This window comes from Manis pentadactyla, chromosome 4 (genome assembly GCF_030020395.1).
Source record: "Manis pentadactyla isolate mManPen7 chromosome 4, mManPen7.hap1, whole genome shotgun sequence".
In the NCBI taxonomy this organism is placed as follows: Eukaryota; Metazoa; Chordata; class Mammalia; order Pholidota; family Manidae; genus Manis; species Manis pentadactyla.
Window position 1 is genome coordinate 156533320 of NC_080022.1, and position 25068 is coordinate 156558387.

Below are 25068 nucleotides of genomic sequence, written 5' to 3' on the forward strand. Positions count from 1 at the left end.
TTATTAGAAGTGAGACTAGATGTATATTCTGATGCAACAAAATAAAAAGCAACACAGCACCATCTATGAAGTATTCTCACTAAAAACACCAGACCTAAATCTAGATCAGCACTGTCCAACAAAACCTTCTGTGATGATGGAAATGTTCTATATGAGGGCTTGAAATATGGTGAGTGCAACTGAGGAACTGAATTTTTAAATTTTATTTTATTTAAATCATTATTTTAATTTAAATACCACAATACTAACATAGCTAGTCTCAGACAGCAGAGCTCTGGAGCTACCTTGCATTTACAGAAATGCAAGGAATAAACGAATAAGTTAGATGACACTAAAAGAACAAGTTAAAATACATAACAAATTGAGAAATCCAAAATGTGGGACATTCTATAAGACAACTTAGTTTCTCCAACAAATCAATATCATAAAAAGTGGGTAGGGGATTACAAGAGGAACTCAGAAGACTTAACAAAATGTATCTCCTTGTTTGAATCCTAGTCAAACTAACCAACTACAAAAAGACATTTTTGAGATAAATCTGTATAGTGTATCAGATGATAACAAAATACTGTTCCTTCTATTAGGTATGATAATGGAATTATGTAAGAAAATAGTTTTTTTTAGAGTTGCATACTAAAGTAGAAGTGAAATGATCATTTAAGATGTGCTTTAAAAATCTTCAGCAAAAGGGCACCATAGGAGACTGCCCAAATAAACTACTTTATCTCCATGGTATCATGGAGTATTATGAACTTATAAGAAAAAATAGAGTGGATCTATTTATGTTAACAAGGAAAAATATCCAGGATAAATGTTTATCAAGAAAGCAAGTTACAGAGTAGTATACACAGCATGATTCCAACCACTATATATATATATATATATATATATATATATATATATATATAAGGGGGAACTTGAAGTTTTTCATTTTTATATTCATGTACATTTGAATTTTTTAAATGGGATTTAAAAAAACTTCATAAAGAAATTCATCATTAGAAAACAAACACCAGGACCAATCCAATGTAGGAAAAATCTTCTGACCTTCTCTGACCATGCTCTCTTTGAATACTTTCAAGAACAAGGACCACATTTCCATATAAGGAAATGCATTCCACTATTAAAAAATAGTTTATGTTGAATAAAAACTTGCCTTCCCATTATCTTCCAGTTATTAGTGCTATTTTGAACTCTGTTTCTAAAGCTGTGCTGAAATACAATGGTATTCACAAGTCACATGTTGCTAGTAGTCACTTGAAATGTGGCTACCCAAATTGAGATGGGCTATAAACGTAAAACATATACCAGTTTTTGAAGACACGTTATCAGTTAAAGAATGCCAAATTATCTCATTAATGTTTTATACTATGTCAAAGTAATCAATTTAGGTAAATCAAGTTCAATAAAATATGGCGTTTTATTTATTTATTTGACATTTTATTGTAAATATTTAAATATTTACTAAGAGAAAAGGTCTAGAAGCAAATGTAGTAAGTGAACATGGATAGTTGATATAAAGGAGTGCATTGTCCAATTCTGTCCTGTGCATGTTTAGAATTTTTCATAAGAACAGGTAGAAGAATCAAAATGCTTAAACACACACACACACACACACACACAGAAAATAACTGGAGCAAGATTCAAGTGTTCCAAGGTCACATTTGTTCCTAAAAAAAGACAGCAACATTGATTAACTTTAGACTTTAAGGAAAGCAAATGAAATAAATGTTTAAGTCAATTAACAAAAGAATTAAAACTGAATGCCTAACTTCTAAGAGTCAACTGAAGAAAGGAAAAAAAGGAAAATACAGTAGGGAAGAGAAAGGAAAGCAAAGGAAAAAAAGAAAAACAGTAAGAAAGTAGGAATAAGTAGTAACCATGATGGCATGATGCATTTATTAATTACTCAAATATTTTACTGCCTACTACAAACGTTCTCAAAGTACAGTCCATAGAATCTCTTTCAGGGGTTTTACAGGGTTGAAAACCATTTTCATAATAGTACTAAGACATTACTGTCTTTTTCATTGTTGATATTGATAATTATGGTGCAAAAGCAATGGACAGTGTAACTGCTGGCAATCAAATATCAATCAAGGCAGTGGTACTATTAGTAATAGTAGTCACTGTTTTCTTTACTACACACTGAGTTTTTTTTAAGCCAGTTTCACTTAAGAACATCCTTCATGAAGACAGTAAAAATAATTTTTATTAAATCTCCATCCTGGCATAGACAGCTTTTTATATTCTATATAAAGAAATAGGAAGTACACAAAAAGCATTTTTGCTACATATCAAAGCACAATAACTGTTTTGATGAAAGCACCTGTATGAGTTACTAGCTGAACTAACCACTTGTTTCATGGAACATCATTTTTATTGGGGGAAAAAAAAGAAAAAAAGACTGACAGATAAACCATGATTATCCAGATTTGGTTATTTGGCAAACATGGTTATTTGGATCTCAAAAATGAACAAAATAAATTTGTCATTTTAAGGAATTACAAATTATAAAATTTTAAGCAAGACTTAGAATTTGTAAAACCTTACTTGCCACAGTAAGCTTGACAGGTTTCTAATACTTAAAATACTTTTCTAATGAGACTGTTGGTGATGCTGATAAATATAATTTTTGATACTATGTAACAAAATGTGCCAACACTCAGAAGATCTGCATAACTCAGTGAATTGCTATTTTCCAAATGATCAGTGCATTTTGTTACAAAATCATGCATAAGTAAAAGATCCATTCAGTTATTAGTGGACTACAAGAATTTCATTAATATGGCTTTAGATTCCACATTGAAACTAACCTTTAAGAGACTACCACTTGTCAAATTTTGGTGTAGCACCAAAAGAATATCCATAATTATCTGAAAAAGCCATTAAAATACTCTTTCCTTTTCCAACAGAGCTATGTGAGGCTGATTTTCTTCACCTACTTCAACTAAAACATTATACAACAAAAGAGTGAATACAGAAGCAGAGTAGAATCCAGCTATTTTCTATTAAGTTCAACATGAAGAGATTTGCAAAGTGGAAAACAATGCCACTCTTCAATTTTTTGGGGGGAGGAAGGATATGGTTGGTAAATATGTACTGACTTAATTATTTTTTAATAAATTATGTGCCTCTTTCCCTAAAATAGATGCAACCCACATAAATAAAAGCACTTTGGGGTCCTCAATAATTTTTAAGATTGTAAATGAGTTCTGATCAAAAGTTTAAGAACTAGTCAAGTTATGCAAGGCACTAAGGAGAAAAAGGATTTCCAATGATATGGGGTGAACTACTTGGTTATAGTCTGAGTGTACAAGGGATGTGAAAAGTAAACAGCCATACGTTTACTTACATTTCTATTAGGAGAAATGGAGAAAATGGAAATTTCTGACCAGGATACTCACTTAGCCTTGATAGCACCCACTGTAGACCTGAAAGAGCCTGTTTGCATATCTATGGGATGTTTATTGAGGACAGAGCAGCTGGTCAATCATGGGAGTACTAGCCCAGGGAATGGGTAGAGAGGAAACATCCATTCTCTCTACTGGTATGCAACTGATCAGGTGTCCACAAGTCACCATAGAGACCAGCCCCAAGAGTTCCCATGCTAGGGGCAGGGAAGCATGGAATAAAAGAGAAAAAGAGTGGAGAAGGGAAGCCTAGAGGGAGAGCCAGGGAGAACGGAGGCTGGCTGAGAGAAGCCATAGAGCCCTGGTGCTAGTAGATGATTAAGCCCATGTTGGGGAACAGGAGGGAGCAGCCCCAGAGCCAAGAGAGACTGGGCTATCTTTGACACCTGTACATAGCTGGGTGACCACTGTGAGAATAAACGTGGTATGAACACCTTTAAACACCCCCAACTTGCTCTTATCTTTATTTGGTCTCGCCAAATTCATAGTGAACTTACCCAGAGCAGGGAACCACCTCCACCTGGAGCAACAATAAGAAACTATTAACTATACACTAATAGCAGTGGCTGTCTACAATTCTGATGACATTAAATAGCAGTCCCTTTCTTCTATATAGACTTTTTTTCTTAAAGCTGGTCTTCTCTAAAGAGAACAACTTAATTTCATACTAGAACTCAACAAGTTGGGGAATCTCTCTAAAAAGGAAGTGCTTAAAGCACAATCTAACAGATTCTTCTTTCTATGGATTAAAGTTCCTAGTATTTAGGTGTTCACATTAGAAATTTATTGAATTGCTTTCTATTTATGTAGCTTGCTAAGTGCTAATTCTTATGAACATTTTACCACATAAAAGCCTAATATCAATAAATGTGCATTATTAAATCACACTAATAACTGAAAACTGCAAAAATAGTTTAATGCTTTTCACTTACTACAATGGCAAAAAAAATTTTTAAGACAGTTCTCAGATCAGTGAAAGCACAAGAAAAACCAGCACTTAATATGAAAAAGTGGGAGGTAAAACTAAGAGAATCTTTTTGAAGTCACAAGAAGAGTATTTAAATAGCTTCTTCAAACACAACTCTCTTTCACATCACCCACCTAATTTTATTTCCTTCCTAGCATTCATCACTCTTAAATTTTAAAAGGATTAAAAATTATTTTTAGAAGAAAGTTAATTACCTGCTCTACTCCCATTAGTGTGTATACTTCATAATAGCAGGAGCCTTATTCAGTAGTGTATCCTGAGCCTACAGCATCTCCTATCACAGAATAAGTGTTCAAAAAAATCTTATAAGTGATAGTCACAGAAGGATTACTTTTTAAGTAGTAAGTAAACACACACACACACACACAAAAAAAACCTTTGGAACCAACCTATTTCTCCATCAAACCCAGAGTGATTCAACACACTATGGTACTACAATTCAGTGAAATACCAAGAAAATTTTTTGAACAACATGGCAAATCTACAAGTAACTAGAATGGAAAGATCTAAGGTCCATTTAGTAACAATAATAAGCTGACAAATATATTACTATTATATTTATGTGTTAGGAGAAAAAAAAAAATACATGCAAAACACACATACATGCAAAATTATGGGAAAAAAGTGCTGAAGGATAATACCTAATTGGCAGGAAGTCATTTCTAGAAAGAGGTAGTACGATTTGGAAAGAGCAAATAGTCATGGGGAGCTTTAGATTTATATGTATAATTTAAATTTCTTCAAATCATAATTACTCATGCAAATTGCTTATATAACTATACTTTTTTTTTTTTTTCAAATTAATTACTAAGAGAGGCCAACATATCAGTCAGGGTCCTGTCCTATCTTTCACACAGAGGAAATTTACTATAAAGAACTGCTTGCAAAGAAATGGAGTAAAGTGAGGCAGCCCAGAGACCAGAAAGAGCCTGGACTTCAAGGACTTAAAGGACAGTAAGATGAAGTAGTCTTACCAGATCACAGAAGCTTGGAATGGTACTAGAACCATAGTGGGACCTGCACAGTGCTAACTAGGACCATGAAAAAAGGGGCTGTTAATCAGACACAGAGCTGCTGTTGGAGTTGGTTCAAGAGAGGGATGGGAAAACAGCCTTCCTCCCTTCTCTCATCAACCAGCCTTCTGTCAGTGCTTCCTATTAGCCAAATCCAGAAAACAGGTGAGCCTAATGAAACCATCAGGTTGTACATCTCAAACTTACATAATGTTATTTGCCAGTTTTATCTCAAAGAAAGGGGGAAAAAAAACAAACACATGTAGAAAGCAAGGGAGCATAGAAATGTTATCCACTGCAATACAGAAGAGAGCAGGGAAAAGGCAAGGATAAATCTGAGAGCAAACTGGTTGATTACGACACTTAGTTATCAACATATGTGCTACCTCCTAGATTCTATGGCAGGAGAGGATACACACATATGGCTGCTCAAGGTCTGTTGCAAGCCTTATTTAAAAATTAAAAGAGAACGAGATTTGGGGGAAGTAGAAGGGGAACCTGAAGTACAAAAGGCAATAGTTAAAAAAAAAAGTACATGATTAGTAACACTGTATTTACTAGATGTGTTAGATTAACCAAAGCAGGTCACATGTAAAGATTTCACAAAATTTCATTACATTAAATCTCTACATGCCTGGGAGAAATTTTTGGAACTATGACTCAAAGTTTTTAAAAATAAAAGTTCAGCTTCAAGACCATGAATTTAAACTTATGCTTACCAATATGCATTTTGAGCATCTTCCTCTAAAACCATTTTAGATAAATATACTTGAAATCCACATCTTCCAAAAATAATAAAGCAAAAGTCTAGGTTAGGAACTAAAAAAGAAGCACTGCTTGATAAAAATGTCTATATAGGGTTTTTTGGGAAGATGGCAGCCTGAGTAGGGCAGCGGAAATTTCCTCCCAAAACCATATATATTTTTGAAAACACAATAAATGAAATGCCTAACAGAGAGACCGGAGGATACAGTACAACAGCCAGACTACATCTACATCTGCAAGAACTTGGCATCTCATGAAGGAGGTAAGATACAAGCTGCAACCCGGTGGGACCTGAGCATTCCCCCCACCCTAGGTCACTGGCAGGAGGAAAGGAGTTGGAGCAGGGAGGGAGTGGAATCGCAGGACTGCTAAATAACCAGCCCTAGTAATCCGCACCGGGAGCACACACACACACACACTGCATGGTGCGCTGGATATTAGGGAAATGGAAAAGTAAAATCTTCAGGTGGATCCCTGCAGCCGGCTCCCCTGGGACAAAAGAAAAGCGAGTGCTTTTTGAAAGTCTTAAACGGACAGGGGCCTCACAGCTGGACAGAATCGTCCTAGCACGCTCAGCCCAGCAGGCTGGGAATTCTGAGGAGCCTAGGAAGCCCCAGCCCCCTGGGAGGCAGCGCAGCTCTGAAGACCCTCATGGTGATAAACAACCAGCCATTCATTCCCCCTCCAGCACAGCCCCACCACAGCGCAGAGAAGCCTGAGAGCAGCCGCGCCCACAGCAGTGGCCCAGAGTCTCCTCCCAGTGTGCAGTCGCCCAGGCCTGACCTGGGGGGCTGCCTCCAGCGCGCAGCTGCCCAGCTCAGGGAGAGGAAGCCGGGGCAGGGAGCAAAGGAGCACAGTTCTTGCAGGAGAGCAAACCCAGCATGCCTGCCACCCCCTGCAGGGCTCTGGGCTGCCTCGTCCATGGCGGCTAAGGGAATTAACCCAGACACTGCTCCCGGTGTGTGGGTGACCAACACAGGCAGCAGAGAGGGGAAGGGAAACCAGCAAGCAGGAAGGGACTTTGTTCTCCCAGCTGACACACGCGCCACCTGCCTACGACTACCTCTATCACCATGAAAAGGCAGAAGAATTTGGTAAAGTCCAGAAATACCCCAAAGAGAGGGCCTGCAGAGACAGATATAAACAATCTTCCTGAAAAAGAATTCAAAATAAAGGTCATATACATGCTGATGGACCTGCAGAGAAATATGCAAGAGCTAAAGGATCCAGTTAGGAGGGAGAATACAGAAATAAAACAATCTCTGGAAGGACTTAGGAGCAGACTGCATGAGGTGCAAGAGACCGTTAATGGAACAGAAATCAGAGAACGAGAATACAGAGAAGCTGAGGCAGAGAGAGATGAAAGAATCTCCAGGAATGAAAGAATACTAAGAGAACTGTGTGACCAATCCAAACAGAACAATATTCAAATTATAGGAGTACCAGAAGAAGAAGAGAGAGAAAAAGAGATAGAAAGTGTCTTTGAAGAAATAATTGCTGAACACTTCCCCAAACTGGGGGAGTAAATAGTCTCTCAAACCATGAAAGCCCATAGATCTCCCAACAAAAGGGACCCAAGGAGGACAACACCAAGACATATAATAATTAAAATGGCAAAGATCAAGGACAACGGCAGAGTATTAAAGGCAGCCAGAGAGAGAAAAAAGGTCACCTACAAAGGAAAATCCATTAGGCTATCATCAGACTTCTCAGCAGAAACCTTACAGGCCAGAAGAGGATACAATGATATATTTAATGCAATGAAACAGAAGGGCCTTTAACCAAGAATACTGTATCCAGCACGATTATCATTTAAATATGAAGGAGGGATTAAACAATTCCCAGACAAGCAAAAGTTGAGGGAATTTGCCTCTCATAAACCACCTCTACAGGACATTTTAGAGGGACTGCTCTAGATGGAAGCACTCCTAACTAAGGCTAAACAGATGTCACCAGAGAAAATAAAATCGTACCAAAGAAAGCAGAACAACCAAATACTAACTAAAGGCAAAAAAATAAAATCAACTATTCACAAAAACAGTCAAAGGAAATACAAAAGAGTACAGAATAAAACACCTAATATATAAAGAATGGAGGAGGAGGAATAAGAAGAGAAATAAAGAATCATCAGACTGTGTTTATAATAGCTTAATAAGCAAGTTAAGTTAGATGGTTAGATAATAAAGAAGCTACCTTTGAACCATTGGTAACCACGAAATCAAAGCCTGCAATGGAAAGAAGTACATACCTATCGATAATCACCCTAAATGTAAATGGGCTGAATGCACCAATCAAAAGACACAGAGTAATAGAATGGATAACAAAGCAAGACCCATCTATATGCTGCTTACAAGAAACTCACCTCAAACCCAAAGACACACACAGACTAAAAGTCGAGGAGGGATGGAAAAAGGTATTTCATGCAAATAGGGAGGCAGTACTTGTATCAGACAAAATAGACTTCAAAACAAAGAAAGTAACAAGAGATAACGAAGGACATTACATAATGATAAAGGGCTCAGTCCAACAAGAAGATATAACCATTATAAATTATATGCACCCAATACAGGAGCACCGACATACGTGAAAGAAATACTAACAGAATTAAAGGAGGAAATAGAATGTAATGCATTCATTCCAGGAGACTTCAACACACTACTCACTCCAAAGAACAGATCTACCAGACAGAAAATAAGTAAAGACACAGGGGCACTAAACACCACACTAGAACAGATGGACCTAACAGACATCTACAGAACTCTACACCCAAAAGCAGCAGGATACACATTCTTCTCAAGTGCACATGGAACATTTTCCAGAACAGACCACATACTAAGCCACAAAAACAGCCTCAGTAAATTCAGGAAGATTGAAATTCTACCAACTTCTCAGACCACAAAGGTACAAAACTAGAAATAAATTGTACAAAGAAAACAAAAAGGTTCACAACACAGGGAGGCTTAACAACATGCTCTTAAATACTCAATGGATCAATGACCAAATTAAAATAGAGATCAAGCAATTTATGGAGACAAATGATAACAACAGCACAAAGCCCCAACTTCTGTGGGATGTACTGAAGGCAGCTCTAAGAGGAAAGTATATAGCAATCCAGGCCTATTTAAAGAAGGAAGGACAATCCCACATGAATAGTCTAAAGTCACAATTATCGAGACTGGAAAAAGAACAAATGAGGCCCAAAGTCAGCAGAAAGAGGGACATAATAAAAATCAGAGAAGAAATAAATAAAATTGAGAAGAATAAAACAATAGAAAAAAATCAATGAAACCAAGAGCAGGTTCTTTGAGAAAATAAACAAAATAGATAAGCCCCTAGCCAGACTTACTAAGAGAAAAAGAGAATCTACACACATCAACAGAATCAGAAATGAGAAAGGAAAAATCACAACAGACCCCACAGAAATACAAAGAATTATTAGAGAATATTATGAGAATCCATATGCTAACAAACTGGAAAACCCAGAAGAAATGGACAACTTCCTAGAAAAATATGACCTTCCAAGACTGACCAAGGTAGAAACAGAAAAGCTAAACAGACCAATTACCACCAATGAAATTGAATCACTAATCAAAAAACTACCCAAGAACAAAAACACCAGGCCAGATGGATTTACCACTGAATTTTATCAGATATAGAGAAGACATAATACCCATTTTCCTTAATGTTTTCCAAAAAATAGAAGAAGAGCAAATACTTCCAAACTCATTCTATGAAGCCAGCATCACTCTAATACCAAAAACAGGCAAAGACCCCACCAAAAATGAAAATTACAGACCAATATCCTTGATGAATATAGATGCAAAAATACTCCACAAAATATTAGCAAACTGGATTCAAAAATACATCAAGAAGATAATAAACCATGATCAAGTGGGATTCATCTCAGGGATGCAAGGATGGTATAACATTCGAAAATCCGTCAACATCATCCACCACATCAATAAAAAGAAGGACAAAAACCACTTGATCATCTCCATAGATGCTGAAAAAGCATTTGACAAAATTGAACATCCATTCATGATAAAAACTCTCAACAAAATGGGTATACAGGGGCAAGTACCTCAACATAATAAAGGCCATATATAATAAACCCACAGCCAACATCATACTTAAGAGCGAAAAGTTGAAAGCCTTTCCTCTAAGATCGGGAACAAGACAGAGATGCCCACTCTCCCCACTGTTATTCAACATAGTACTGGAGGTCCTAGCCATGACAATCAGACAAAACAAAGAAATACAAGGCATCCAGATAGGTAAAGAAGAAGTCAAACTGTCCCGGTTTGCAGTTAACATGGTATTGTACATAAAAAACCATAAAGACTCCACTGCAAAACTACTAGAACAAATATCTGAATTCAGCAAAGTTGCAGGATACAAAATTAACACACAGAAATCTGTTGCTTTCCTATACACCAACAATGAACTAGCAGAAAGAGAAATCAGGAAAACAATTCCATTCACAATTGCATCAAAAAGAATAAAATACCTAGGAATAAACCTAACCAAGGAAGTGAAAGACCTATACCTTGAAAACTACAAGACACTCTTAAGAGAAATTAAAGAGGACACTAACAAATGGAAACTCATCCCATCCTCTTGGCTAGGAAGAATTAATATTGTCAGAATAGTCATCCTGCCTAAAGCAATCTACAGATTCAATGCAATGCCTATCAAAATACCAACAGCATTCTTCAACAAACTGGAACAAATAGTTTTAAAATTCATATGGAACCACAAACAACCCCGAATAGCCAAACCAATCCTCGGAAGGAAGAATAAAGCAGGAGGGATCTCGCTTCCCAATTTAAAACTCTACTACGAAGCCACAGTAATCAAGACAATTTGGTACTGGCACAAGAACAGACCCACGGACCAGTGGAACAGGATAGAGAACCCAGATATTAACCCAAACATATATGGTCAATTAATATATGATAAAGGAGCCATGGACATACAATGGGGAAATGACAGCCTCTTGAAGAGCTGGTGTTGGCAAAACTGGACAGCTACATGTAAGAGAGTCAAACTGGATCATTGTCTAACCCCATACACAAAAGTAAATTCAAAATGGATCAAAGACCTGAATGTAAGTCATGAAAACATAAAACTCTTAGAAAAAATCATCATAGGCAAAAATCTCTTGGACATAAATATGAACAACTTCTTCATGAACATATCTCCCCAGGGAAGGGAAACAAAAGCAAAAATGAACAAATGGGACTATATCAAGCTGAAAAGCTTCTGCACAGCAAAGGACACCACCAACAGAACAAAAAGGCATCCTACAGTATGGGAGAATATATTCATAAATGACAGATTCGATAAAGGGTTGATATCCAAAATATATAAAGAACTCATGCACCTCAACAAACAAAAAGCAAATAATCCAATTAAAAAATGGTCAGAGGAGCTGAGCAGTTCTCCAAAGGAGAAATTCAGATGGCCAACAGACACATGAAAAGATGCTCCACATTGCTGGTCATCAGAGAAATGCAAATTAAAACCACAATGAGATATCACTTCACACCAGTAAGGATCGCTACCATCCAAAAGACAAACAACAACAAATGTTGGCGAGGTTGTGGAGAAAGGGGAAACCTCCTACACTGCTGGTGGGAATGTAAATTAGTTCAACTATTGTGGAAAGCAGTATGGAGGTTCCTCAAAAAGCTCAAAATAGAAATACCATTTGACCCAGGAATTCCACTCCTAGGAATTTACCCTAAGAATGCAGGAGCCCAGTATGAAAAAGACATATGCACCCCTATGTTTATCGCAGCACTATTTACAATAGCCAAGAAATGGAAGCAACTTAAGTGTCCTTCAGTAGATGAATGGATAAAGAAGATGTGGTACATATACACAATGGAGTATTATTCAGCCATAAGAAGAAAACAAATCCTACCATTTGCAATAACATGGATGGAGCTAGAGGGTATTATGCTCAGTGAAATAAGCCAGGTGGAGAAAGACAAGTATCAAATGATTTCACTCATCTGTGGAGTATAAGAACAAAGAAAAAACTGAAGGAGCAAAACAGCAGCAGACTCACAAAACCCAAGAATTGACTAACAATTACCAAAGAGAAAGGGACTGGGGGAGGATGAGCGGGAATGGAGGGATAAAGAGGGGGGAAGAAAGGGGGCATTATGATTAGCATGTATAATGAGGCAGGGCACGGGGAGGGCTGTACAACACAGAGAAAACAAGTAGTGATTCTACAGCATCTTACTAAGCTGCTGGACAGTGACTCTAATGGGGTATGTGGGGGGGACTTGGTGATGGAAGGAGTCTAGTAAACATAATGTTCCTCATGTAATTTAGATTAATGATACCAAAAAAAAAAATGCCTATATAGGGAAAGAAAAGCCTGATTTCATTTATGCATTCTATTTGTCTTAGACCAGGAATTGGCAAACTTTTTCTATAATGGACCAGATGGTGTATTTTAGGCTCTGGGGGCCATACAGTCTGTGTTGCAACTACTCAACTCTGTGAAAGCAGCGTGGTTAATAGGTAAACAAACAGATTTGGATGTGTTCCAATAAATCCTTACTCAGGGTCACTAAAATTTGAATTTTACATAATTTTCACATGTCACAAAATATTCTCCTTTGATTTTTTTCAACTATTTAGAAACATAAAAAGCATTTCAGCCAACAGGCTATAGAAAGGCGGTGGTGAGCCAAACTGGCCAATCGATCAGTTTGCTGATCCCTGGTGTCAAAATAACAACATGAAGATCTGTATTTCAAGACTAGCTTTGTTTTCTTTTACCCCAGATGGTTATACTTTTTAACTATTTTAGACTGTTAAACAGGAGCTAATCTATCCATACTTTTATGCCAGTATCTTTATCAACAATAGAGGCAAGTTTTCATCAGAACTGCCAGACTTTAAAAAATCATAGTCTCTAATCCAAACACTATGTAAGTGTATTTAATCCACGCAAAAACATACCAGAACACTTGAGAGTCTGTCACTGTATTCTATCAAACAGAACTAATGTAAGAAAAACCTTGGCTCTAACCTGCAAGCACTCCATTCCTTTGGCTTAAAAAGGACAAAAAAGGGTGACCAACTATTCCCAAGTCCTGGTTAGGGATTTCAAAGCCATTATTTGTGTACTTGATTGCAAAAAGCATACGATCTGCTTTTAGTCTGTAAAATAAAATAATAAACTCTGGGCAACATCATCTTAATGCCTCTGACAACCAAATCTCATTTAAGACCCCAATATATAAAATAAATATAATTGCCTGAAGAATTCTAAATTCACCCATTCTCCTGCCAATCTTTCAACCAACACAGTCTATTAGAAAGCTTGTATATTTAAAGTACAGCTTTAGTTCCTTGTAGAATCATATTTTCTCAATCTTATTTCAACATTTCACCTACACCTGCCCAAAGGGATGATTTAAGAAACTGCTGCACAAATACTTTGTTATAAAAAAGATGGTGGAAATTTTAGCCTAGTATATCATATATCTTTTTGTTTTTTTGAGAACCCTTTGGAGCAATTTCTTAGGCACAGTGCCATCTTCAAACACTTTTCTCAAGAGACTTGTGTACCATTTATAAATACTACATATACCATAATTTGATATAAAATTTCCTTTTATTTGTGAAATCAAGCTTTGTAAGTCTGGCTCTGGTATCTGTGTAAGAACTTACAGCATATATATTTGTATGTACTACTATAATCAGCTCCAAATTACTGAATATTTTTTCTCAAATTTTTTTCTTTTGGAAAAAAAAACAAAAAAAGCTTTTATTTGGGGGAAAAAATCCTAATGCACTGTGCTTATATAAACTAGCTCAAACAAAGTGGGGCATAAATATTCAATAGTAAAAGAAACTTAAGACATAAATCAATTGAAAAAAAAAATCTACCTGAAACAGCTACAATTTGTTCTTTGAGTGGCTTCAACAAAATCCCAGGATGCTACTTTATCAGCTGTCTCTTCTTCACATAGACCACCCGATGTAGCTGAATACTTCCTCCTAAGATTTGAAATTATAAAATCCTTCAGAATTCATAAAATTTTATGTAACCCTGATTTAGGCATTAAAATTGAATTTTAAAATATTCTCTGAATTAAAGTCACACAAATGACTATTGATACTTTAAATATCTTCTATTTACAAGTAACTGCCAACATGTAATTTTTAAACGTGAAAGTGAAAATACATACTTGTTCTGTGCTCTGTTCATATTGCATTCTTGCCAAACTCGATCAACCACATGATTTGCTAATTTTCTGGGTATTTTCCCACCATGGTGGCTAGTACTATCAGAATTGAAGCCATCAGATACTGAAGAAAATTTGACCCACTTTTGGGCAGACTGAGGATCAACTGAAAACAAACAAAAAAGAATAGGCTATAGGAGAATAAAAGTAGGTTTAAAGTAATATTATTTGGGTATATATTTTTTAAATTTGTGATACAACTTGCTCTAGCTATCTGGTAAGCCTACTTATATTTTGGGGCAAAAAAGCATGTTATTTAAAATATAGAAAACAAAAAATATGAACAGGTGAAATGAACTGGGTAGTAGTAGTAGTAGTAGTGTATCAATGTTCATCTCCTTACTTAGAGAATTAAATGGTAGTTATATAGGAGAGTATCCTTAATTTTAGGAAACAAAAAGATACTTACAGGTGATAGGGTATCATGTCTTGTTCTCAAATGGTTCAGAAAAAAGACCAATGACAATGAATGTACACTATACAAAGAGGGTGATGGAAGGAGTTTTTTCTATTGCACTTGCAAACTCTTCAATACATTTGAAATTATTTCAAAATGATTATTTGTTAAGTGTTTACCATATTCAAAGTAACAACAGACTTATCCCTGGAGCTAATGAAACAAATTAGTACAATACCTGTTTGGACTTCTTCAGGAGACGTAGGTGGTGTAAGAGTAACTGAAGACATAGCAGGATCTCTTGTGGAAGCAGGCACTTGGTGGACACCCAAGCAGGAAGCTGAACAGTGAGAGGATCCCACAGAGCTAGGAATAGGAATGTCTGCCTGAGGGACTAGAACAAAACAAGCTGGATAGATCATTCGGACGCCAGCTGAAAGGAAAAAAAATTGCACAGGAATAGCAATTACTATTGTGATTGTAGTGGGATTAGTTTACTCAGTACTATAATGGAGAAGCAGATAATCACACTTAAGTAAAAATATATTTCATATACTTTCATAAATATATGCTCTTTTGGCTTAAGGCCTTTCTGGGAAAATAAGGAAGAAGCTCTTGGTAGTGGTTACCTTTGATGAGAGATTTAGAAGCAGCTTTCTCTTTTTATTCTTGGATTTTCTAACCATGAGTATGTATTACTTTTTAAAAAAATCTTTATTTGCAAATTTAACCAACTAAAATGTATTACCTTTTAAAACTTGATAGTTTAACAAAGGTAATGTGGGCACTATAACTATGGACCATTTTGTTCTCTTCTTTATAGGCTTCTACTTAAAAAGCCTAATACAAGTTTGTGTTTTATTTTTGTTTTTGTCCAACTACTCTGGTAGTAATATGTTCATTGAAATTGAGTATTGGTTTTATTATTAAATAAAAAAAATGAATAAGGAAATGTTCATATATAGCATTACCATGTGATTCCATTAATCAGAGTTTTGCAGAATCTAATCCCATTTATATGCTCAATTATATTTTCCCACACCTCCCACATCTCTCTAAGGTGGAGTATACATCTTCACCCTATTGTTAAGCTTAACCATGTGACCTGCCCTGGCAAATAATTGCATGTGATATATGATGCATCGGATATTTAAATGTGCTTGCAGGATCAGTGCAGCCTCTCTCACTTCTGTCCTGCCTTGAGATTAGTGTGTCCCAAATATAGTTTACATTGTTAACCTGGGTCCCTGAATGAGAAGACATAGAGAATATAGCCAATCTGAACAGAGCTGACCTGGACAGAGCTGATCAAAGCCACAAGTTCTTTAGGTCCACTTTCTGCCTTTTAAGTTAACACAGACAACAGTTTTACCAAATGTTGCAATACTGCGTAACACAGGTTGACAACTTTCCAGCTTCCTAATATTATTCATTCACAATTACTTTCTTCCCACCTTTAACATGCTTCCTTCTAGGATTGTATTTCCCTGCAAGGTCATGTGACTAGTTTTGTCTAATGAAGTGTAAGCAGATGTAACATGTCATATTCTCAAAGAAGCTTTAAATACACTTAAACATGGTTAGACTCTGTGCCTATTATTTCTCTGTTCTTGTAAGAACAGAATGTCCTAGATACTGGGTACTCCTTGAACCTAGGTTGCCAAAGGAAGATACAAGGATCCGTACCACAACCAAGCTGCAGCCCTCATGTAGTATGAGCAGGAAATAAGAAATAAACATTTGGTATTGAAAACCACTAAGGTATTGGAATTGTTTATTATTTAGCAATATCCAATATATGTAGTCACATATTTTTCCCTTAGGATTAATACTCAGAATCCATACCAACAAGAACTTCTACTGCAGCTAAAGAATCATCTTCCCAATCCATATCTTCCTGTTTTTCTTCAGACATCTCTTTCATGCAAGATGAGATAGGATAGAATTGTTTCCATTCACTAATCAATTTTTTTGTAGCTGAATCAGACATCTTGAATGCCTGTCCTGTGAGAGTGCCATTTAGTCCAAATGGGCTTAAGATAACTAGAAACCCAAAACAGACATCAAGTAAGTAACTAAATACTATTACACCAAATAAGATCACACTGAACACTATGGCAAGTAATTATGCAATTTAAAAAACTTAAGAAAAGGAAACCCATAATAATCTTCCAGAGAAAATCAATAAATTGTACTTCATTATTATGATGATAAAGTAAAATACTGAGTTTATATAAAAACTTAAAATTTTGTCTACCCCAAAGTCTCAAGTGGATAGAATTTCAATGTGAAGTGGGGTATTTTGTATATCCTTCAACTTCTATTGACTTCCACTAAGGAAAAGCAATTTGAGAAAAAACAATGTGTATACATAATCTAAATACTTGTGCACTGCCACGTAAATTTTTACAAAGCAAATACTAGGCTTAGATTTAAAGTAAGAACACATTACCAGTCCTTAAAAACAAATCAGCAAACTTACAAAAACATTTCCTCTAGAGTTCAACCATTTTCATGGTATAATTTAAACGAAAAGTCTCTGTTAAAAATGGCTTATGTGACTTGACACGTAAGATGACCTTGAAAATATAAACATGTATATCTGCTAAATGCTCTTTAGAAGAGCACTTTAAAATATGCTACCATTCAGATACATGTTTTTAAAAAATAATAGTTATATTAAAAACTTCTTGTGTTGACTAAATACTCCAATGGGGAAGAAGAAAGTAACTACATCAGAATCAACATTAGGCTAAAGATCAGGAAGAAATCTCAGTCCCAAAATATAAAATTATCAATTCCAGTAAGAAATTTTCTTGACACAACAATAAAAAAGTTAAATACCTAAGCCAATAAAATAATCTACCTTGAAATGGGCTATTAGACTGTTGAGCAAGAGTGATATGCTCTTCACTAAGAAGGTATACAGGCTGATGTTGGTTAATTTCCACACTCGTACAAACATTGCTGTCTCCATGCAAGAAAAAGGTGAAAGAGCAGGACAAATGTTCACTAACAAAGAAGAAAAAGTTATATTTAGTGATGATTAATAGCCAAAAAGTAAGTTAACTTGCTTTTATTTATTAAAAAGTTATACTACAAAAAATGCATTCTCTTTACCCCAGAAATTCTACTTCATCATCTGAAGGGGAAAAAAAATCATAGATTCGAGCAAAGATTTAGCTATAAGAGATGTTCTTTCCAGCATTGTTTACAGTAGAAAAAACCACAAATAGAGGAACCAGTTAAACAAGTTAAGTACATCCACACATACAATCATAACCATCAAAATTAAGAAAAAGTGGGGAGGTGGGTTTAATGGTAGACTACCAAAGATAGGCTGCCAAAACTTTTTTTTTTTTTCCAAAACTTTCTTTTTAAGAGCAGGGGAAAAAAGTTGAGGTGTACAATAGAATTGAAAGTGGTCTGATTTTTATTTATTTTCCCCTCTATATAAAAAAAATTAAATAGAAATACATTTTCTCATTTTATTATTTCTGAAATTGGGCTGCATGCAATTCAATCAAGCATTTAATATACTACCCTACCCCACCTACAATGAAAAGTTAACTTCATAGTAATGATGGGTCTTACAATTCAAAGCATTCTAGAATTAAAGTTATATGCAAAATAGAACATGTTATTAAATTTAAATATGGCTGGGAAAATAAAAGTTCCCAAGAGAGCAGAGTGGATTAATCCTTAAGATAAAATTGTACATTAAGAATCCATTTCTCCTCCATACATTTATCTTAAGAATTCATCATAAAGAACCAGTTCTTTAAACTATAACTATTAATAAGCTCAAAAGCTGTTGTATATATCTATAAGCCCCCTTGAATTATTCCTGGACAAGGTAAAGAGCATAATAAATTTACAGTAAAAGGAATACTATAACAGAAGTGGGAAAATAGAAGACAGGAAAAGAGGTGAAGAGTAATGCAGAGCTGAGAATTTCCTCATTTTATATATATATATATATATATATATATATATATATATATATATATATATATATATATATATATATATATGTTAGGAAATAACAGGTTGTATAAAGTTGACAGAACAAGTAACTGAATTTAAGCATATCATTCAAGTTAAAAATGTTTTCATTTCAGAAAAACTGAAAACAATATACCAATATAAACAAAAAAAAATCTTTCATGGTAAAGAAATAGAAGACACTATCTAAAGTTGATCAATTAGGGCCTAGAGGTATAAACATCTCTGGAATTATGGCAGTAACCATCAGAATAAATTAAAAAGTTAAGAAACAAGTAAAAACTGGTTATTTCCAGGGAATGAATGAGACTAGAGCAATTAAGCAGGGATCTTTAATTTTTCTAAATTTATAATATAATCCTACACTGCTTACATCAAAGTTTAAATTTTTTAAAATTATGAGTTCTATAGATCAAAGATTACTATATTTTCACCCACCCTAGTAGCTCTGGTTGCCTTTTTTAAAAAAATTAACATTTTTTGGAATAATTTTAAATTTAATTTAAAAATTACAAAGATAGTATAGAGTTCCCATATGCCCCTTCACCTAGTTTCCCCTAATGCTGACATCTTACATAACCATGCCATGTTTGTCAAACAAGTAATTAACACTGGTACATTACTATTAACTAACTCCAGTCTTTACTTGGATTTTATCAGATTTTCCATTTATACCCTTTTTCTATTCAGGATCCAATACAAGATACCACACTGCATTTAGCCAGCATTTTTGTTTCCAGCTCTATTGAGGTATAAATGATAAAGCCAATAGTTTTTAATAGAAAACAAAACTAACAATTCTTTAAATTAATAAAATTAACCTTGTTTCACATCTGTTTTGAAAGACTAATCCTATTGGAATTATTGGTTGAGTAATTACAAACACTATAGAACATTTGCTTTGATGTAAGAGTGTAAATCCAAAATAATCACTAACTCCATAAATAAAGAGAATGTTAACTAATAATTCTGTTAACTGTCCATCCCAAAACAGACCACTGCTAATGTCCACTTAATGAAAACTCAATTTTATTATTGTTTTCTAGCAGTACTTTTAAGCAGTGGTAAGGTGACCTATGCTGCAAAACAGATAAAAACCTACTAAACACAAACCTAACTCCAAATGCTTAAAAAAACCATAAGCACAAATTCAAAAGAATTTTGCATTAAACCTAGTATTATATTCAGATCTAAATGTACTATATACTAAGCCACCAAGTGAAAGCAAGTGTTACTCTTTTATTCAACAAATATTTTATGGCCAAGCACATGGCACTGTTCTTGTACATGCTATTAAAAAAAAAAAAAAAAAAAAGGTACAAGATGCCATAAGACTGTCTTATCAAGACTTGCATAATGAAAATAAACTTTTAATTCCTTAAGGGAAAAGAATCAAATTTGGGTAACATCATAAAAGCTATTCTTAATGTCCCATGACATCAGCCTAATCCCAATACCTATTCTCCAATCTCACCTTTCACTAGTCTTCCTCTAATACTTTCACTTCTTCCTCAACTGGTCTCCCTGCTGTTCCTTGAGCACAACACGCCTTTGAACCTACTGTTACTTGATTTCAGACATTCTAGATAACTACATTCATCTCTATCAGGTTTTTGCTCAAATACCTTCTAGGTGAGGTCTTCACTGACCACCCTACTTCTAATTGCCCCTCAATTCTTCTTCTGGGGTTTGTTTTAGCTACAGAAATAACTGCAATCTAATATCACATAGTTAACTTTTATCTTACAGTCACTGCTGAATGTAAGTTCTAATGGAAAAGGACTGTTTCCTTTGTTCAATGTTGTATCCCTAGCATCCAGAATAGGTCCATGGCACATGGTAGGTAAACACTAAATACTGCAGAATAAAATCTGCATCTGAAGTGCTTATTTCTAACCAAAAAATCCTTTTTGTATCAAGTCTATATATATCTGTATCAATTTAGTTAGTTGTCCAAGCCAGAAATACAATTCATCCTCACATTTTCTTTTTTCCAGAACTCCGAACATTCAACAAACCCATCACCAATTCTTACTGATTCCAGTTCTTAAATACCTATGATTTGTCAGTTCTCTTTTTAAGGTCTGAATAACTTGTTAAAATCTCTCATTCATCTTCTTGCTTTACACTGCTATCAGCAATCTTTCTAAAAGTTAATTCTGATCATGTAACTGGAAGGCTCAATGTCAGTAATTCCCCAATGCCTTCAGGACTAAACCAAAACACAGTACTTAACACATTTCACAAACTGACCCCTGCCAAACTTTCTAGCAAAGATACCTAATCCACCAAGACCTTCCCCTTTGTTTACAACAAATTTCTCCCCACTTCTTAATCATTCCTCAAGTCTCCTTTAAGCATAATCTCTGCGCCCTTTTTAATATTATATGCTTACAATACCTATCATAGCACTACTGCTATTTATTTACTAATTGAACTCCCTGCCAGGTTGTAAATTCCTTGATAAAAGGAATTATAACCTCAGTGTCTGTGGAAAATTGAGTTATTGATCCCAATTTTTCACTGCCCCCATCTCATTTTTCAAATTATGGTAAAAAACACATTAAATTTACCATCTTAACCATTTTTAAGTGCACAGTTCAGTAATATTAAGTATATTCATATTGTTGTAAACATACCTCCAGAATCTGCACACTGATCTTGCAGATCTGAAAGTATACTCATTAAACAATTCTCCCTTTCCACCTCCTCCCCAGCCCCTGGCAACCACCATTCTACTTTGTTTCTATGAATTTGACTACTTTAGATACCTCAAGTAATCGACTCATATAATATTTGTCTTTTTGTGACTTGCTTATTTCACTTAGCATAATGTCCTCAAGGTGCATCCACAGTGTAGCATGTGACAGAATTTCTTTCAAGGATGAATAATAACAATCTATTTTAAGTATATAACAAATTTTGCTTAACCATTCATCCATCATTGGACATTCAGGTTACTTTCACCTCTTGGCTGCTATGAACATGGTATGAAAATATCTCTTCAAGATTCTGCTTTCGATGTTTTAGATATATACTCAGAAATAGGATTGCTGGATCATATAGTAGTTCTATGTTTAATTTTCTGAGGAACCTCCATATTGTTTTTGGCCATTTTACCATTCCACCAACAGTACACAGGGGCTCCAATTTCTCTATCTTCACTAACACTTGTTATTTTTCTTTTTTTTTTATAGTAGCCACCTTCACAGATGTGAACTGGCCTTTATCTGCATTTCTTGATTAGTGATGTTGAGCATCTTTTCATATGCTTGCTAGCCATTTGGATATCTTCTTTTAAGAAATGTATATGAAGTCTTTTGCCTCATTTATAATCAAGTTATTTGTTATTCTGTTGTTGAGTTGTAGTTACATATGCTGGATGTTAACCCCTTATCAGATATTTGATTTGCAAATATTTTCTTCCATTCTGTAAATTGCCTTTTTATTGTTGATTATGTCCTTTGATGTACAGAGGTTTTGAAGTTTGATGCAGTACCATTTGTCAATATTGTTACCTAGGCTTTTGTTCTCACAACCAAGAAATCATTGCCAAATCCAACATCATGAAGCTCTTCCCCTATTTTCTTCTAGAAGTTACACAATTTTAGGTCTCATGTTTAGGGCTTTTTTTTTTTTGTATCATTAATTTACACTTACATGAGGAACATTATGCTTACTAGACTCCCCCCATCACCAAGTCCCCCCATGTTTAGGTTTTTAATCTATTTTGAGTTAACTGTGTATTAGGGTAAGATAAGGGTTCAACTTCATTTGCATGAGGATACACAGTTTCCCATTTGTTGAGGAGACTGCCCTTTCCCCATCCAGGTGTCTTTGTACCTTTGTCAAAAACCATTTGAACACATACACAAGTTTATTTCTGGACTTTCTATTCTATTCCATTGGTTGGCATATCTGTCTTCATGGCAGTTTCATACTGTTTTGATTATTGTGACTTTGCAATACATTTTGCTCACTTCTCTCTTTATCCAGGCTCTTTGGTTCAACTTGTAGTTCCTCCCATTAGAAGTGAGATATACTTCCACAACCTTGACTTAGGCTTGCTTTGTGACTTGCTTTGGTCAAGCTTGCCCTCTGGTGCTTCTTTCATTGCCATAAGAACATGCCCTGGCTGGCTCACTGGTCTATGAAGGATAAGAATCATATGGAATATACCTCTACCTATCCTATGCTTACAGTGTGGCATAGACTGGTCAACCCCCAACTGACCTGCAGATACATTAATGAGAGTACTTAACTGCTGTTTTAAGCCTCTGGGTTTGGGGGTGGTTTGCTACACAGGAATAGCTAATATAGAAATTGGTACCAAAGATGAAATACTACCATGACAAAAACCTAAATATGTGGTGTTGGCTTTGGGACCAGACGACTGATGGGTAGCAAGGAAAATAAGACAATGAAATTCATGAGGAAACTCCTATGAGGAGCTGAGAAAATGGTGACCCAAGTTATGTAATGGAGAAATACTTCACAGAATAAATCTGTAAAGCAGAAAATATGCCTAATGAATTTAAAGAGTTGGAGGAACAGATCAAGTCAAAATGTAATTTAGTTATTACTAGTTATACTTGATAAGGTACTAAAATAAAAAGATGAACTCAGAGAAGAACTTGCTGGCTTGCAACAGAATTTAGAGAGAATACAGACAGCCCAGAAACTGTAAGGCTAGAAAATAAAACTTTCTCAACAAAGCAATGATGTGGCCTAAATATAACACAGTCTCAAGAAAAAGACCAAATCAATAGTGTGACTCTCAATACCCTTTGTTAAGAATATCAAACATGATTCTTAATAGCAGTTGAAGCATTAGGATTTAAAAAAAAATTACTCCTAAGCCATACATTTATTTTCTCAAAGAAGGTATACAAAGTACACAAACATACGCAACTAATTTTGTTACTATATGTGAGAATGCATATATAGTCATATTTATGCTCTTCTTTCGAGTTTCCTCTCTTCTGACATAATTCTATAATTGCTAAGGCTGAGTTATAGAACATATAAATAATTTCTAGATTACTTTTATCTTAGTGTTTTTTATCTTAGCAACCCACTAATGTTTAATTTCTGAAAGGGATATGCCCATTATATGAAATCAATTTTCAAAGCATTTTTCTCTCTAAACAATAAAAAAAGAATATGAGAATTTAAAAGCAAAACAAAACGCTTTTAAAGAGTTAAAATAAATCCGTATTCAACCGTTAGAATGACATTTTTTACCATTACAAACTTTTTACAAGTTTCTCAGGAAACTTAGCGAAAAAGTATTTCTCTATAGGGGGGAAAAATTTAAGAGTTTAAAGTGTAATTACTAACTAAAAATACTATGTCAAGGAAAACATTTATTAAGGAAATGACTCAAGAATAATGTAGAAAAATCGTAATTTAATTATTTTTAGGGAGCAAGTTACTACTCTATACAAATGATTATGAAGGCTGTGTGCTTACTCTAACTGAATAGCAGATTTTAAAATGTGAATTGCAAATACTTCAAAGAACATTTGCAAGTATAAGGAACAACCCTAAAACACTCTCATGTTCTTTATCTTTAAAAGACAAAGAGGCTAGAGACCTGAATTTTATACCCTCATATTTACTGTTTTTTCAATCAGTGAAGTGTAGTTTTTAAAAATATACCTTTCAACTCTTTCATTTCATACATTGAATATTAATGAGAATAAAAAATGTTCAAAATGTACTTTTGCTGTGACATAAAAGGCAAAGCATATGACTAAAAATGTTCATGAAGAGATTATATAATCTAGGAAATGCTAAAAGAAGTATATTACTTTAATTCTATTAAATATTATTTAAGAAAATAAATGTAATATGGTATATACAAAAACCATAGCCATAAAATAAGGACTTTCCATAAATCTAATGAGCATCTTAACTTCTGAATCAGAAAAGAAAATCTGGCTCTTTGATATACTGATAAATTTGTTTCCAAAGGGTCTTTGTAAAATATTCCAACACTCAAAACATGTGATCAATTTCTCAGCTCCCAATGTTAATCTGCACTTAGCAGCAGCTCTCAATTCCACTGGTCACACAATTAAAGGAAAAAAACCACCTTCTATACTACTAGCATGTGTTCCCAATATAGTTTGATCTAATTATAATATAAAATGGTTTAAAATAAACTTGTGCATGATCTAGGAAAAGAAAAAAACTAGCATTCTAAATATGG

At 34.8% G+C, this 25068-nt stretch overlaps 1 protein-coding gene across 3 annotated transcripts in view; it reads right to left on the minus strand.

Annotated features, from left to right (window-relative positions):
- MED13 (mediator complex subunit 13) overlaps positions 1-25068 on the minus strand; it is a 94939-nt gene that overhangs the window by 50029 nt on the left and 19842 nt on the right. For all 3 annotated transcript variants that reach the window (XM_036911131.2, XM_036911130.2, XM_036911129.2), the window contains exons 4-8: positions 17716-17861; positions 16695-16892; positions 15088-15282; positions 14396-14558; positions 14094-14204 (exon numbers count right to left, since the gene is read on the minus strand). In XM_036911131.2, coding sequence (XP_036767026.2) covers positions 14094-14204; positions 14396-14558; positions 15088-15282; positions 16695-16892; positions 17716-17861 — 813 coding nt within the window. The remainder of the gene's footprint in view (positions 1-14093; positions 14205-14395; positions 14559-15087; positions 15283-16694; positions 16893-17715; positions 17862-25068) is intronic.